The sequence below is a fragment of the Lactuca virosa genome, chromosome 8 (genome assembly GCF_052849685.1).
Source record: "Lactuca virosa cultivar CGN04683 chromosome 8, Lactuca_virosa_CGN04683_v6, whole genome shotgun sequence".
Lineage (NCBI taxonomy): Eukaryota > Viridiplantae > Streptophyta > Magnoliopsida > Asterales > Asteraceae > Lactuca > Lactuca virosa.
Window position 1 is genome coordinate 307,383,866 of NC_136433.1, and position 16,339 is coordinate 307,400,204.

At 33.9% G+C, this 16,339-nt stretch overlaps 1 protein-coding gene across 2 annotated transcripts; it reads left to right on the forward strand.

Annotated features, from left to right (window-relative positions):
• The first annotated feature begins 1,055 nt into the window (after window positions 1–1,055).
• Window positions 1,056–9,002, forward strand: LOC145132415 (protein fluG-like). 2 transcript variants are annotated; one of them, XM_079067190.1, is made up of 18 exons: window positions 1,057–1,402; window positions 2,383–2,634; window positions 3,067–3,133; window positions 3,232–3,360; window positions 3,658–3,763; window positions 3,886–4,042; window positions 4,134–4,229; window positions 4,371–4,419; window positions 4,706–4,983; window positions 5,934–6,106; window positions 6,188–6,308; window positions 6,413–6,465; window positions 6,541–6,670; window positions 6,774–6,919; window positions 7,030–7,218; window positions 8,246–8,478; window positions 8,556–8,698; window positions 8,775–9,002. In XM_079067190.1, the coding sequence occupies exons 1-18, from the start codon at window positions 1,235–1,237 to the stop codon at window positions 8,835–8,837; spliced, it is 2,553 nt and encodes an 850-aa protein (XP_078923316.1). In that variant the 5' UTR covers window positions 1,057–1,234; the 3' UTR covers window positions 8,838–9,002. The 2 variants fall into 2 exon arrangements, with proteins under 2 accessions (XP_078923315.1, XP_078923316.1); XM_079067189.1 differs by having other exon boundaries at window positions 1,056–1,402; window positions 6,413–6,670.
• The last annotated feature ends 7,337 nt before the right edge of the window (window positions 9,003–16,339 follow it).

The window sequence follows — 16,339 nt, forward strand, 5'->3', positions numbered from 1 at the left end:
ACATCCAGCCAAGTCCATTCCAACAAAACTGACACTAGTAAACAAGTAATGCTCACCTCCAACATAAGAACACAAGTGGCACACCAAAATGCCATTAAAGTTAAGACCGACTTTCAAATAAATAACATTATCATTAGGGTTTTCCATGCAGTTCAGATGATGTACAAGAAGAAGAAAATAAGCAACAACAAGAGAAAGCTTACTCTAATCGGAGACAAGATCCTCTTACAAAAAGCCTAACGTATCGCCGATGTTCTTCGCTTTGAACTTCACTTCGTCGTTTTGTCTCATTTAAGAGGATATCAACCACCACTATCCTTTTTAAACACCCAAACACATGTGGAAAAGCTGACTAGGATAGTCAACAGTAGACAATAGGAAGTCAAAGGCCACGTCATCGATACAGATGGTAGCTAAAATAGAAATTGACTTATTTAACTGTTTATTTTTGACTTTGACTTTAATGGTCTATGACAAAAACCATTTTCTATAAGAACTATTTTTAGGTAATTTTCTTTTAACTTTAGATGTCGCTAGTTTTGTTAAAAGAGATTTTGCCGTGTATAGACATTTTTTGGGGTTGAATTCCAAAAAATAGACACAAAAAACTGAATATATAGGTATAGACATGGATTCCGAAGATGTGAGCTCCGAGGCTTCCACAAAATTATCTGTAGCTCCGAGGAATCGATGTGACAAAAAAAAAAAAAAAACTAAAGCAATTCATCAGAGGGAGCTCTGCAGAATTGTTGTTTAGTGTTCATTCCTCGGAAGGAGTTCTGCGAAATTGTTCTTCAATTTTTTTTTATGACGCATCGATTCCTCGGAGGGAGCTCCGCGTAACTGTTCTTCAAATTTTTTTGAAGAATCGATTCTTCAGAGCTACAGTTAATTCCGCAAAGCCCGAACTATTCTTCAATATTTTTTTGAAGGATCGATTTTTTCGGAGCTACGGTTAATTCCGCAAAATTGTGTCTATTTCTTATTCAATCTCAAAATATATCCTACAAAATATCCCTTGTTAAAATATCCTCGTGATAATTTATAATTTTATACAGACAGATGGAGACTTGTTAGGGAGCGACTGTGACTGATATCTCCCAACTCCCAAGAGTCCAAGCACATGAGCGAAACATGATCCATAACTTCTGTGCAATTTTGACTCCGTAACATTTTTCTATCCTGACATATATACAAGTCTCCGAGAAACCGATCACCTTCAACTTGTAGAGAGATGGATGAAAAATATGCAGAGCTGAGGCTAGCGGTTGAAACGGCGGAGCTCGTTGACGCCCACGCTCACAACATCGTACCACTTGATTCTACAATTCCGTTCCTCAGTTGTTTCTCCGAAGCTTCCGGCAAGGCATTATCCTTTGTTCCTTCTACCCTTAACTTCAAGGTCAACACCTCTTTCTTTCTACACATTTCTTTAGTTGCTAAATTTGAACACGATCCGTTTATTTCGATTTGTTAACTAAATCGAGTCAATTTTGTATGTTCCCCTATTCTGGAATATTCTCTTTCTTTAGATTAGTTTTAAATTTTCAGTTTAAAAAATCTCATTTCTATGTTTCTTCAAAGTTGCAATGTTTGCACTTTGATTCGGTAAATCGATAGATAACGCAGATAGGTAAGTTTTCTTTGAAGTTTGACAAGAAAAGGAAATATTCAAAGTTTTAAATACCTTCCAAAATGAAAATCGTTAGAAACTGTAATAAATGTTCGTTTTAGATGACATTTATTTCTATGAAATAAGTTCAGGAATTACAATTATGCATTCTTCGTTATTTGACAAAAACTAAATAATAAATACACTCATCTGGGTCCAAAACATCCCTTTAATTTTTTGGGCTGGTATTATTAATATTTGGTGGATAATCAATCATATATTAACTTTAGGCCCAATTTTTTATTTATTGACAATGCACTCTCAATAAAGTGTTGTCATGTTCATAAAAATATATGAGAAAACGAGGGCACATTTGGTGAATTGAAAAGGTAAAACAAATAAGGTTAAGATTAAAATGTCAGGACTTTATGGAAAGTCTCCTTTCTTTTAACTTTAGATACTAAAATTACGTAAAAAATAAGACCTATATAAATTTCAATTTTCATGACATGGAAGCAGCATAATAACTATAATGAGGTGGGGGAATAATACAACTTGAAAGGCCTATATAAATTTTAATTGAAAAAGCAAATTTGGATACGAAATTAGAGAAGTTCATGAATGGAAAACATTTCAAATAGAGTTTGCTTTATTGTATTTTTTTTCCCATAAGTTTGTTTGGATAAATATTGTTGAAAAAGTATCTTATTATAAGCCTTAAATTGTTGCTACGGATAACTTCAATCATGGGTTTACGTTGAATTTGACAGAGAAGCCTGAGGGATATTGCTGAATTATATGGCTCTGAGTTATCTATTGAAGGAATCCAAGAATATAGAAATTCCAATGGAATTGAATCAATCAGCAAAACGTGCTTCACAGCTGCAGGAATCTCTAGTGTACTAATAGATGATGGATTTGAGTTAGAAAAGATGCTACACATTGAACAACATAAAAATATTGTACCATTTGTTGGTAGAATACTGAGGATTGAGCATCTAGCTGAACAAATCCTTGATGAAGTAAGATTGCCATGTTCTTACAAATTACAATTTTTTAGTTTCTTTAGTCTTTTAAGGGTTAAATGCACGAAAACTTTCATTGATTTGTTTACAAAGCCATTCTGCTTTCATTTCTTCCTATATCAACATTGTAGCAATCTTAACTGACTACAAAGCAATTTGAATGTTATATCGGGTAGATTTTGCAAAGTACAATGTCCTAATTAGAAACAATTCGGACGTATAGTGCTGTAATTGGGTGGATTTTGAAAGTACAATGCCTTAATAAGAACAAAACTTAAAAAGTACAATGTTATAATAGAAAGAAATGAAAATAGGATGCTATAATAAACAAATGAATAGAAGTACGTTGCCAGGAAAAAATCAATACATCTTATTTTTACTAAACGACAATCCTTCCTTTCATATTATATATTAATTCTTTTTTTTCAGGGAATCAGAAATGGGAAGAGTTGGACAGTAAATACATTTACCGATATTTTCTTATCAAGATTAAAATCATATCCTTTTGTGTTTTTTACAAAACTAGAGTTTTAGGTTTCTTTTGGTATAATATAAAGATAAGAGTCTATTAGTTCCTTATCATTGTGTTGTTAACATTTGGTGCCAAAGATGTGGTGAAAGTTTTTGGTCTAAAAAGTATAGCTGCATATCGAAGTGGTCTTGAAATTAATCCAAATGTCACCACAAAAGAGTTTGAGGATGCTCTTGCTGAAGTTTTGCTTGGTGAGTGTAATTAGATCTCGTTTGCTACATGAACAAGATAGCCTAAGCTTTCTTGGACTATTTTTGATAAGGATGAGGGCATTTACGTCTTTTACATAAAAAAGAGACTTAGAGGGAAAGTCCCTGTCCCATCTTTTTTCGGTGGGACAAAAAGTTGTAAATTTTGTCCCATTGACATCGGTCCCAGTCCCAGTTGCAGTTGCAGTCATAGTCAGAGTCAGAGTTAGGACAACATGACACTCAGTATTGTACTACCAATTGAAAGTCTGTTATCTGACAATGAATTTGTGTTTCCAGATGGAAATCCTGTTCGCATCACAAACAAAAATTTTATTGATTATATCTTCGTGCGTAGTTTGGAGGTGGCCCTGAGTTTTGACTGGCCTATTCAGATACACACAGGGTAAAACACTAAATTGCTTAAACATTTTTCACTTTAGAAAATATAAAAACAGTTTTGGAGAAAATATTTATTGTGATATTAGTATTTCTTGACTGATTAAAATGTATTGATTTTTTTGGTAGCTTTGGAGACAAAGATTTGGATTTGAGGCAGGCTAATCCCCTTCATCTTCGGAATCTTCTAGAAGATCCTAGATTCTTGGATTCTCGAATAGTGCTGTTACATGCATCCTACCCGTTTTCAAGAGAAGCATCACATTTGGCATCCATATATCATCAGGTCAAAATTTTAAAATGAAAGGATAAATTAGTGATCCTAATTCTGATATCAAAATATGAGTTTATAAAAGAAGTGGTATAATTGATTTCAGGTTTACCTTGATTTTGGTTTGGCAATTCCAAAGCTTAGTGTCCATGGCATGATATCAACAGTGAAAGAACTTTTAGAGTTAGCGCCAATAAAAAAGGTGATAATGAGATTTTTCTTACATTTAAAATATTTATTTCCATTTCCATTTCTATTTCTTGTATTTGTTTTAAGTCCGTCTTTAATATGTGTCATTTGATTAAACTCATTTTTTTATGTTGGACCAAAATGGTATATGCAGGTGATGTTCAGCACCGATGGATGTGCATTTCCTGAAACATTTTACTTAGGTTCGTTAAGCCTGGACTATAATTGATTGTTTATTTATTTATTTCGTGCATATATAATGAGGGTATTTTGGTCTTCTAATTTAAATAAAAAAAACGGAACTGAATTCCTCCCACCCTCCCATAGGAATAGTGAAATCCATGCTTGATGAACTTTGAAGGATTCTGACACAATTGAATTATGTCCATCTGACAACCAAAAATGCCATGGAATGGAATCTTGAATTCCAATTCCACCTGATTTTGCGAATATAACAACAGGAATTTAAAAGAGATGTTGGCATGACAGGTGCAAAGAGGGCACGAGAAGTTGTTTTCTCTGTTCTACACGATGCATGCAATGAGGGTGATCTCTCGATTCCTGAAGCTCTTGAAGCTGTTACTGATATCTTTTCTGAAAATTCAAAAAACTTCTACAAGATTGATAGTGATGCCACATCTAGGGTTCCTAGACATGTTTCTGACACCTTAAAAAAGTCCAATAATCAGGAGCTTAACTCTACACAACAAGAAATTGTGCTTGTTCGTGTTTTATGGATAGATGCTTCCGGACAACACCGATGTCGTGTAAGTGATTTTATTTTTCCTACACTCACTTTTTTCACTATCTTGAGACATTTGTTGTGTTACTGTTACATTGTTTTCAAAATGTACTTACATTTCTTTTAGTGATAATAGCAAAATATACTTTCTGTTTTACCTATAATAATAACATGTACTTACATTTCATACTGATACAGGCATCATACTTTATTTGTTTGATATTTCTATTATTGGTAAATAATTGTAACTACATTGCTATTATGGATAATAATTATAAGTACATTGCTATTAGGTGTAAAGAAAATAATAATACATTGCTAGTATGGGTAAAGCTAAAGTATATTACCTATATCAGTAAAAGGAGTAATGTACATTGCTACTTCCTACAATTTGCTCTTTCTGAAGTTGTTGTATGAAAATACAACAAATAGCTGAATGTTTTTGCTAGTGATTGCTTGATGTACTCTGAGATTACATTTCTACACAAATTTTAAATGCCAAAACTGCTGAACAACTCGAGATTCTCTGAATATAAAGCTAACATTATATTGCTGCTGTTATGTTCCCTTATTTACAACTTCCTAAAATTTCGATTTTTTTCCTATTGTCAATACACTTTGCAGTATTTGATTATAGAAATCTACATTGCAGCTGTTATCTTTACTGTAAACTGAAAGACATAATTGTATAAGAATACTATCAGATTAGTCCATTAAGTGCTGTCTGGATAATGATGTTCTTTTTACAAATATTGGAAAAAATAAGGGCACAATTGGGGAAATGGATGGAAAAAGTTTGTAAACTGTTATGAATTTCAGAGAAAGCCTGCTTTCCCTGAAAAAGGACCACTTGTATATAAGTTAATGGAATAAGTCAAAAAAAGAAAAGAACACCATAATCTTGCTCTGCAATGGTCTTTTTCATGTAATCAATCAATCTAAAAGCCTTTGACTTTGTAATTTGTATGGTCTCAGGTTGTTCCACGAATTCGATTTGATAATTTTGTGAAGGAGAATGGATTAGGTCTAACATGTGCCTCCATGGCCATGAGTTCAGCAATGGATGGTCCAGCTGAAGACACCAATCTCACAGGAACCGGTGAAATCAGACTCATGCCTGATTTGTCAACTAGACGTAGAATCCCATGGTAAAATCATATCATTTTTTTTTTTTTTTAATGTTTAATAATGTGAAACAAACAGTAATTCCTGATCACTATTCACTACAGGGTGATGCAGGAAGAGATGGTTTTGGCTGACATGCACTTAAAACCTGGCCATGTCTGGGAGTATTGCCCAAGAGAAACACTAAGAAGAGTTTCAAAACTTCTCAAACAAGAATTTAACTTGGTATAATCAAATAATTTGCCTTTTAAATATCCGTGCTTCATTTTCATACATTGAAATAGGATGCTGGTTTGGTACTTACCCTTTAAATGCCTTTTATTATTCAGGTAATGAATGCTGGATTTGAAAACGAATTCTATCTATTAAAGAGTCATGTTAGGTATTTATTATGCATGCAGTTTTCTTCTACATTTTATCTTATAATTTTTATAAATTCTCTAAACAAACTACACAGGAATGGTGAAGAAGAATGGGTTCCATTTGACACGTCACGTTACTGTTCAACATCTGCATATGATGCTGCTTCACCTATATTACATGAAATTGTTAATTCACTAGACTCATTAAATATTGATGTAGAACAGGTAATCAACTCAAATTACATAATGCATGCATCTATTTGAGACCTTTGTGATTTACTAATCTGATTCTGATGTTTATTATTATTATTATTTTTTGATTCTATAGCTACATCCAGAGGCTGGAAACGGTCAATTTGAAATTGCATTACGTTACACAACTTGTACAAATGCTGCAGATAATTTGATTTATGCACGTGAAGTTGTTAGAGCTGTTGCAAGGAAGCATGGGTTGCTTGCTACTTTTATGCCAAAGTACGTATTTTCTTTTTCTTTCTTGATGATGAAAAATATAATTAAGGCTATGTTTGTTACAAATGACATGACTTGACATATTATGCTTTATTAAATTGTCGTGAATTTAGGTACAATTTAGATGACATTGGGTCTGGTTCACATGTGCATATTAGTTTGTCTGAAAATGGACATAATGTATTTGCTGCATCTGATGGATCCTCAAAACATGGAATGTCTAAAATTGGACAAGAGTTTATGGCTGGTGTTCTACATCATCTTCCTTCACTTCTAGCTTTTACAGCACCAATCCCAAACAGGTAACAAGTTTTATTTTTTTACTATTGTTGATAATATGAAGAGTGTGTAAGAACATTAGGGCTACTGCAAGAAATAGCAACTAACTTTCATTGATTTGTTTTTGTTAGTTGTTATAGCATATTCTAGTTTTTTATTTTATTCCTATTACTTCATTGTAATTTGTTTTCAAAAATTTACCCAACTTTAGCAATGATATCCAAATTCAAGGACATACAATTTTCCAAAGTATAATGTACTAATAGGAAAAAGTTTGAGAGTAGAATGCTATAATTGGGTATGTTTTTCCAGAGTACAATGTCCTTATAAGAAAAAAAAAATGAAAACACGAGTAACAGTAGAAATGATACTAGGATGCTATAATAGTAGAAAACTTACCCAATTATAGGCATCAGTGTCCTTGATAACTTTTTCTTAGAGTAAATTACACGAATGGTCCCTATGGTTTGGGGTAATTTGCGTGTTTGGTCCCTAACTTATTTTTTTAACTTGAAAAGTCCATGTTGTTTGTTTTTGTTACGCGCTTGGTCCCTGCTGTTTGTTTTTGTTACGCTCTTGGTCCCTGTCTTTACCTAAAAAGACTATTATTTAAATAGGGAAAATGGTGGGGTAGGTAAGGTAAGGTGAGGGGGGTGGGGTCGGGGGTGTATTTATTAAATAAATTAAAAAATCAAGGGCAAAATGGTCTTTTTAGGTAAGATAGGGACCAAGCACGTAACAAAAACAAACAGTAGGGACCTTCCGAGTTAAAACAAAAAAAGTTAGGGACCAAACGTGCAAATTACCCTAAACCATAGGGACCATTCGTGTAATTTACTCTTTTTCTTATTACTATACTTTGTAAATTGTAATTGTCCTTGAATTTTGATAAAACATTACTAGAAGTGGGATGATTTTTCAAAAGTACAATGCATATAGAAGTTGAATTGTAGCAAACAAATCAATTCTACTAATTCTTGAATTAAAAGAAACAAGAACCAGAAGCCTCTAATCCCAATTTCAAACTATCATATTTATAATTGTACGTAGTTACGACCGTATACAACCCAATATGTGGAGTGGGGCCTACCTTTGTTGGGGTAAAGAGAACCGAGAGGCTCCTTTGAGAACCGCATGTCCACCTGGTGTTCCAGATGGCATTGTGAGCAATTTTGAAATCAAAGCATTGGATGGATGTGCAAATCCCTATCTTGCCCTTGCTGCTGTTCTTGCTTCTGGAATCCATGGTCTTCGCACACATCTCTCTCTCCCGGATCCAATTGGTAAACACTCTTCTAATGTTCTTCCATAAATTAATAATAATAATCAAGTTAAATTTATATTGTCTGAATCCAAACAGATGATAATCCGGATATGCTACGTGACAAACTTCAGAGATTACCAGTCTCCCTTACGGAATCAGTAGAAGCTCTTGAGAAAGACACTGTTTTAGAAGCTTTATTAGGAGAGAAACTACTTGTTGCTATAAAAGGGGTTCGCAAGGTACTTGTAATATGTTATATATGGAACATTTTTTCAAGCAATTTTCAGCAAATAACGGAGGTGTGTTATTTTACAGGCCGAAATTAAACACTACTCTCAAAACAAGGATGCATACAAGAAACTCATACACTACTACTAACTACTAAGGTTTGATTCTACTCTACTAATATAATTATAATGGATGGATGTTTAGTATCTTATAATGTTTGATGTCTTATTAGGTTTTAGTAATTTTTAATGTTTAAATGTTTTTAAACATATTAAACGATTTCATTAATGGTTATGAGAACTTTTTTTTCCACCATGATGAATGAAGAGAAAATAAAACTCTATTATCCGATGTCAAAAACCTCAAGAATTGGATGTGCTTAGAGATTACATATTTAGCTTCCAACACCCAAAAATAATATAGGCCACACTTACTTATGGTTTACATATTTAAACAGATTTACTATACAACTAGACGAATACCCACGCGTTGCGCAGAATACAATAATATATTTGAAATATTTACAAATATATGTTTTTTAAATATATCAATGACGTTGTTGTTAGCTCTTATATAATAAATCTTATAACATTATATTGAAATTAATAATTTAACTATTTTGCATAAAATCATTAATTATATAAAAGTTGTGACTTTAAAATTACAATTGCTCACATACGACAACATATCTAAACTAATGAGTTAACTATAAAATGTTAAAAAGATAAAGTCATAATTTTATTAATAGAAGTAAAATATGATATTTTAATATTGTAGTTTAGTTACTTTATGATTATAATTTAGTTTTTGCATTAATTTAATATTATTAACCAATTTATAATAATTATTAGAAAGAAATTGAAAAGTTATGGAAGTTTCAAATGCATGTGGTGCAAGTAAAAATGTCTCATTTATAAGTATATATAGAATCTTATAATAACTTGGTATAAACATTGTTTGTTTTAAATTGTATGATAACGTAAACATCTTTTAAAATTCTATAATCTCGATTGTCTTAATGCCCTCTACCTGCGGGTTACTCATAGGAATGGCAACGGGGCGGGGCATGGTTTCCCAAACCCGCCCCGATATCTTTCGAGTATCTTATCGGGGTGCCCCATTGGGTTTCGGGTTTTCCCGTCGGGTTTCGGGTATCTTATCGGGTTTACAACAATTCATAACGAAATCTTAATTCCGTTTTAGGGTACCCGATATCTTATAAAAAATACATGTTCTAGCATCTCTTTTAAATAAAAAATATGATGCATCATTTTAATAAAATAAACTGTAAGTTATATTAAAAATTACTTGATTTAAGTTTAGTGTAATACGTCAAAACATAAAAAAATGATCATTCACACCAGATTGTTAATAACTAAAAAGATTGTCCACAATAAGTATTTTATCTTTGAACGCGCACAATTAACATCAAAAAGTTTCGAACATATATATATATATATATATATATATATATATATATATATATATATATATATATAATCGGGGTGGGGCGGGTTGGGGCGAGGATAACCCACTCCCTGCCCCGAACCCGATAAAAAACCCGATAACGACCCATTACCCGACCCGAAATGATCGGGTTTCGGGTTTCCCCGTCGGGTTCGGGCTTTTTTGCCATCCCTAGTTACTCATGAATAAAATTAAATATAATATATGGTTAAATGATATTTATAGTTGTTATGATTAATTAATTTTAAAAAGTTTATTTGCTTAAGATTATAATATCTATCATTGTAATTAAATAAAACATCAAACATTGTTTTTGTTTTAAAAGGTAACAATATAATTTTTGTATATAATGTTACTTTTAACAATTATTGTTGTAAGTTATTTAAAATAACGTATTTGGAAACTCTAAATTATTTTAATTTGGTTTCAGAAATTTAACTTTTTAAAAATTTATTTGATGAATATTGTTAATTTTTTGATTGCAATTATTTAAAACAACAAACATTGTTTTTGTTTTTAAAGATAACATTATAATTTTTTATATAATATTACTTTTAACTATTCTTATTGTAATTTATTTTTAAGCTCTACTTATTTGAAAGTTCTTAATGATTATAAAAAATAGTTTCATGTTTTTTTTTGTTAATTTAGGATTACAATTTAGGTTTAATACTATAATTTATAACTTTTAACTATTTATAAATTGTCTCGTGATTTTTTTTTCAAGTTTAACTGCAATTTTGATTTATGTTAACCATTTAACATTATATTGAAATTAATAATTTAACTATTTTGCATAAAATCATTAATTATACAAAAGTTGTGACTTTAAAATTACAATTGCTCACATACGACAACATATCTAAACTAATGAGTTAACTATAAAATGTTAAAAAGATAAAGTCATAATTTTATTAATAGAAGTAAAATATGATATTTTAATATTGTAGTTTAGTTACTTTATGATTAGAATTTAGTTTTTTTCATTAATTTAACATTATTAACCAATTTATAATAATTATTAAAAGACAAAACTACACAAATGGTCCCTGTGGTTAGTTGAAAATTGCCACTTTGGTCCAAAAAGATTTGGACTAGCACCAGAGGTCCAAACTTTTCATTTTGTTGCCAGTTTGATCCATTTTGCTTTGAACTTTGTTATAATGACAATTTTGCCCTTACTTTTTTCTTTTTCAGTTTTCTTTAGACAAAACTGCACAAATGGTCCTTGTGGTTAGCTAAAAATTGCCACTTTGGTCCAAAAAAGTTTGGACTAGCACCAGAGGTCCAAACTTTTTATTTTGTTGCGAGTTTGGTCCGATTTACTTTGAACTTTTTTATAAAGACGATTTTTCCCTTGCCTTTTACTTTTTTAGTTTTTTATTTATTTAAATATTTTTCTGATTAAAAGATAAATTAAAAAAATTAAAAAAGCCAAATCTCTCTCTCTATCTCTCTCTCTCTCTCTCTCTCTCTCTCTTCTTTTATTCTTCTTCTTCACCTGATCTGTTTAGTTTATCCTAAAAAAAATCAAATTCTCAATGACCGATTTATGTTGAGCTTCTGATTTAAATCATAAATTGCACAACGAAATGAAATCATGTTTCAAACTGTTAGGAACGAATCAAATGATCAAGACACCCATATGATTTCCCTTTTCTAGTTTAAAGATCTGGGTATGCAACTTCAAGATCACTTTTAATCATCTCATGCTTAGGAGGTGAATAAGGTGTAGACGATGACGTATTTGTTCAGACGGCGGACCTTCGATCTTCTTATTTGTCTTCGACCTTTTCATTCGTCTGACCACATCCCTATTATCAGATATGTAAGAGAGATGTTGATAGAGGTGGCGTCCCACCTCAAATATGTCTGCGAGCAAGCCTTCACAAAGAAGCGGTCAATACCTCCCCCATCTCTGAAATCGTCTCTAGATCAAAATCGATTTCCAGATGAAGATGAGAGATGAACACATAAGAATCGATTTCCAGAAATTTAGAACACGCACACACTCTTAAATTGATTTCCAAAAACACAAACACACACGATTTTTAGTTTTTGATTCGAATTTAAGAATCCGATTCTTAAGTTACCCTAAAAAAACTCACAAATGATTTCCATTGAGTTATGATTTAGAAAAACCCAAATGAAAACGAGATTGGAAAGATAACCAGATGATATATTTTCTTCAAAAGGAGAGAGAGAGAGAGAGAGAGAGAGAGAGAGAGAGAGAGAGAGAGAGAGAGATTTGGCTTTTTTAATTTTTTTAAATTTATCTTTTAATCAGAAAAATATTTAAACAAATAAAAAACTAAAAAAAACAAAAAGCAAGGGCAAAATCGTCTTTATAAAAAAGTTCAAAGCAAATCAGACCAAACTCGCAACAAAATGAAAAGTTTGGACCTCTGGTGCTAGTCGAAATTTTTTTGGACAAAAATGACAATTTTCAGCTAACCACAGGGACCATTTGTGCAGTTTTGTCTTTTCTTTATTAATTTTTATAACTTTTTGATTAAATTAAATAAAGAACCAAATAGAAAACCAATTAACCTCTCTCTCTCTCTCTCTCTCTCTCTCTCTAAAGATGTAACAACCCAATTTTTCAAAGAAAATTTTCATTTTTAATTAACCAAACACATTCCCATAAATCAAGAAATTCCAAGACAATTGTTTCAAATCCATATTCATTACAACTTTGTTTTTCAAATATCAGAGTGTCCCATAAGGTCGCCCGAGAGAGAGAGAGAGAGAGAGAGAGAGAGAGAGAGAGAGAGAGAGAGAGAGAGAGTGAACGCCGCGCCATCAAGTTTTGCCCTTGCCCTTGGATTCAGATGAACCTGAAACAAATACACAAACTGTAAGCGAATGCTTAGTGAGTCCCCCAGAGCATACCACACACATACACATATCCTGTTAGCTAATCAAAGCTATGCACGTAACACATAAGCCATGCATACATAAAACATGTAAGAATGCCATGGGCTACCCCACATGGTCTTTACCTAGGAATGCCATGGGCTACCCCACATGGTCTTATATCCAATGCCATGGGCTCCCCCACATGGTCTTTACCTAGGAATGCCATGGGCTACCCCACATGGTCTTATATCCAACGCCACGGGCTCCTCCCGGGGTCTTTCACGCAATCACATTCCATATCAAATCACGTAATGATCATCACATATAACATTATCACATAATGGGCCGGCCTTGGTGCCTTAGACCCATTGATATGGTGAGAAGACCCACCTCCCAAATGCTGAACCGGCAAACTGTAGTCGGATATATGCCACGCTGCTCCTCCCAAACTGTCTATAATCAATGAGTAAATATCTCAGCATAATCCCATAAATACCCCCAGGGTCAACCCTGGTGAAATTCAAAGTCTATAGTCAAGGTCAACAGTCCATATTGACCTTGACTCGTCGAGTACAATTATTCACTCGTCGGGCTCCCTGCTTAACCCGTCGACTCGCCGAGTCACTCGAGGGACTCGTCGAGTTCCTTGGTGTTTACGACCGTAAACCACCGACCGTACACCCCTGACCGTGAACCCTTGGCCGTAAACCCTCTCGACTCGCCGAGTCATTAGAGGGACTCGCGAGTTCTCACGTAATCGGTTCTTTCCAGTGGGATTTAAGGTTTCAAACTTCAGATCCATACTCTCCTAGTGAAGATATTATGTAAATTTGCAAACTTTACGTGCATGCATAGCCTCACATGGCCATAACACCAAAACTAACCTTCAAACAAGGTTCTTATGCGTGGAGAGGGAATGAGCTCAATAAAAGATGCAACTTTATGATTTTTGGGGCCTAAGAAGGTCTGATGGGTTTTCTGCATTCTAACACTCCTATGGTGTACATGCAACCCTAGAAACCTTGGATCTATGTTTGACTAAGATACATGCAAATAATTATTTTTCCAAGGTTCTTATCCTAACTAGCATGGCATGGGGTACTTGAATCAAATAAAACTAGTAGAATTACTTACCTTGTAGTAGTAGTTGATTGCTTGGAGTTTGAGAGCCTAGCACCAATAATGTGGATGCCTCAAATGGAAGTCACGAATCACCACAAACTTGGAAACTTGAGAGAATAGTCACACACTTCTTGAAATCGGCCCTCTTAGTTTACACACATCAACTAGTGCAATTTCAAGAACCAAAGCCTCCTTTATATAGTGTGGTGGATTAGGGTTACATCCATGTAAACCCTAATACCCATGTCTTTTCATTTCCATGAGATCCATGGGTTAAAGCTCCATGGAGTATCCATGGACTTTCCATGCAAGCCTAGCCCATTCCAAATAAGCATTAGCCCACACTATATAAATACAAGAGCCCATATTTAATTAGTCATACTTTTGATCTCTAAATTAATTCTAAATTAATTATAGATCAATACTAATTAAATAATATGATTTTATATTAATATATTAGGACTTATAATATATTAATAAATCATAACTTATACTATTCTCAAACGATTATCCATAAATTGTTCGGGTGAAGTGCAACCCAAATGGACCATGTCGGGTCGGGTCAAGTACATACCGAATATAGTTATGGACTTAGACACTATATCCAACAGTCTCCCACTTGGATAAGTCTAATAAGTATAGTTGCAAGTATGACTTCAGGAACCGATCAGCAATCGTAGCTCTTTAAACTCTGTTGAACTATGAAGCGCCATTTTAGATAAGTGATCATATAATCCTCTGTTCTAGATATCAGCCGGACAAATACATGGAACATGGTCTTGCTTATTGTCCAACATTTGTTTCCCGATTTCCGATTTGTTTGACATAGAACTTAACTGAACACATCAATTTAGTTCTGACCGGGCCCGGTACATAGGTCAAAACAAAATCATCGAGGGGCCCAGATATCGCTTCTAATCCTAGAAGGAACAGATAAACTTCGACTCATATGTTTGCTGTACTACTTGTTGAATTACACACAAAAGCACGGTTTATAACATCGAGTTACCAATGCGTTTTCGTGCAATCAATGCATAACCAACTCATAGGCAACAAATCATATCTCTAGGTTTGAAGACTTATATGATATTACCGTCTCACGATCACTCGAGATAAATTCCATGAAGTGATACAGGTGAGCGTGGGTTGAATCCAATACTCAGAACTTATGAGCACTCATGAGTGTTGTAGCCCCGCTTTGTCTAACATCTTAGACCTCTACAAGCCAACCCATGACAGTCTTGATTCATATCTACTTCCGACATATGACCGACTGTGGAGAGTTTGAATAATATGATATAAACCATAACATAATTATTCTGGAAATCAAAACATGCAAAAAGAAATAATAGTAAACGATTGACAAGAGATAGCAACACTTTACTCATAAATAACAGCTTTTATTTATCATCAAATGTCAATTACATTTTACAAATTTCAAGATTATCTAACTACTAAAACTAATATCATCCTTCAGCCCTATGCTCCGAGCATGCTGGAGATGCTTAGCCCGAGTCAGTCCCTTCGTGAGGGGATCTGCTGGGTTCTCATCCGATGATACCCTCTTTGCCATGAGGATTCCTTCTTCTATTCGATGTCTAATGAAGTGATATTTTCTGTCAATGTGTCTGGATCTCCCATGATCTCTTGGTTCCTTGGCTAAGGCAACCGCACTATTGCTGTCACGGAAAATCTCCATTGGCTCATTTATAGCTGGTACAACTCCAAGGTCTCCGATGAAGTTCTTTAGCCATATAGCCTCCTTTGCTGCCTCGCTTGCTGCTATATACTCTGATTCACAAGTGGAATCAGCCACTGTCTCCTGCTTGGAACTTTTCCAAGTAATTGCCCCTCCGTTTAGAGTAAAGACTCAGCCCGACTGAGAGCGAAAATTATCCCTGTCAGTCTGAAAGCTAGCATCACTGTACCCTACAACTCTCAAGTCCTCACTGCCACCGAGGGTAAGGACCCAGTCCTTAGTCCTCCGTAGGTACTTGAGGATATTCTTTACCGCAGTCCAGTGTGCCTTGCCAGGGTTCCCCTGATACCTGCTAACCATGCTCAAAGAAAAGGCTACATCAGGTCGAGTACACGTCATAACATACATGATCGATCCTACAGCTGAAACATAAGGTATTCGACTCATTTCTGCTATCTCAGCCTCAGTACTAGGGCTTTGTGTCTTACTCAATCTGGCGTTACTC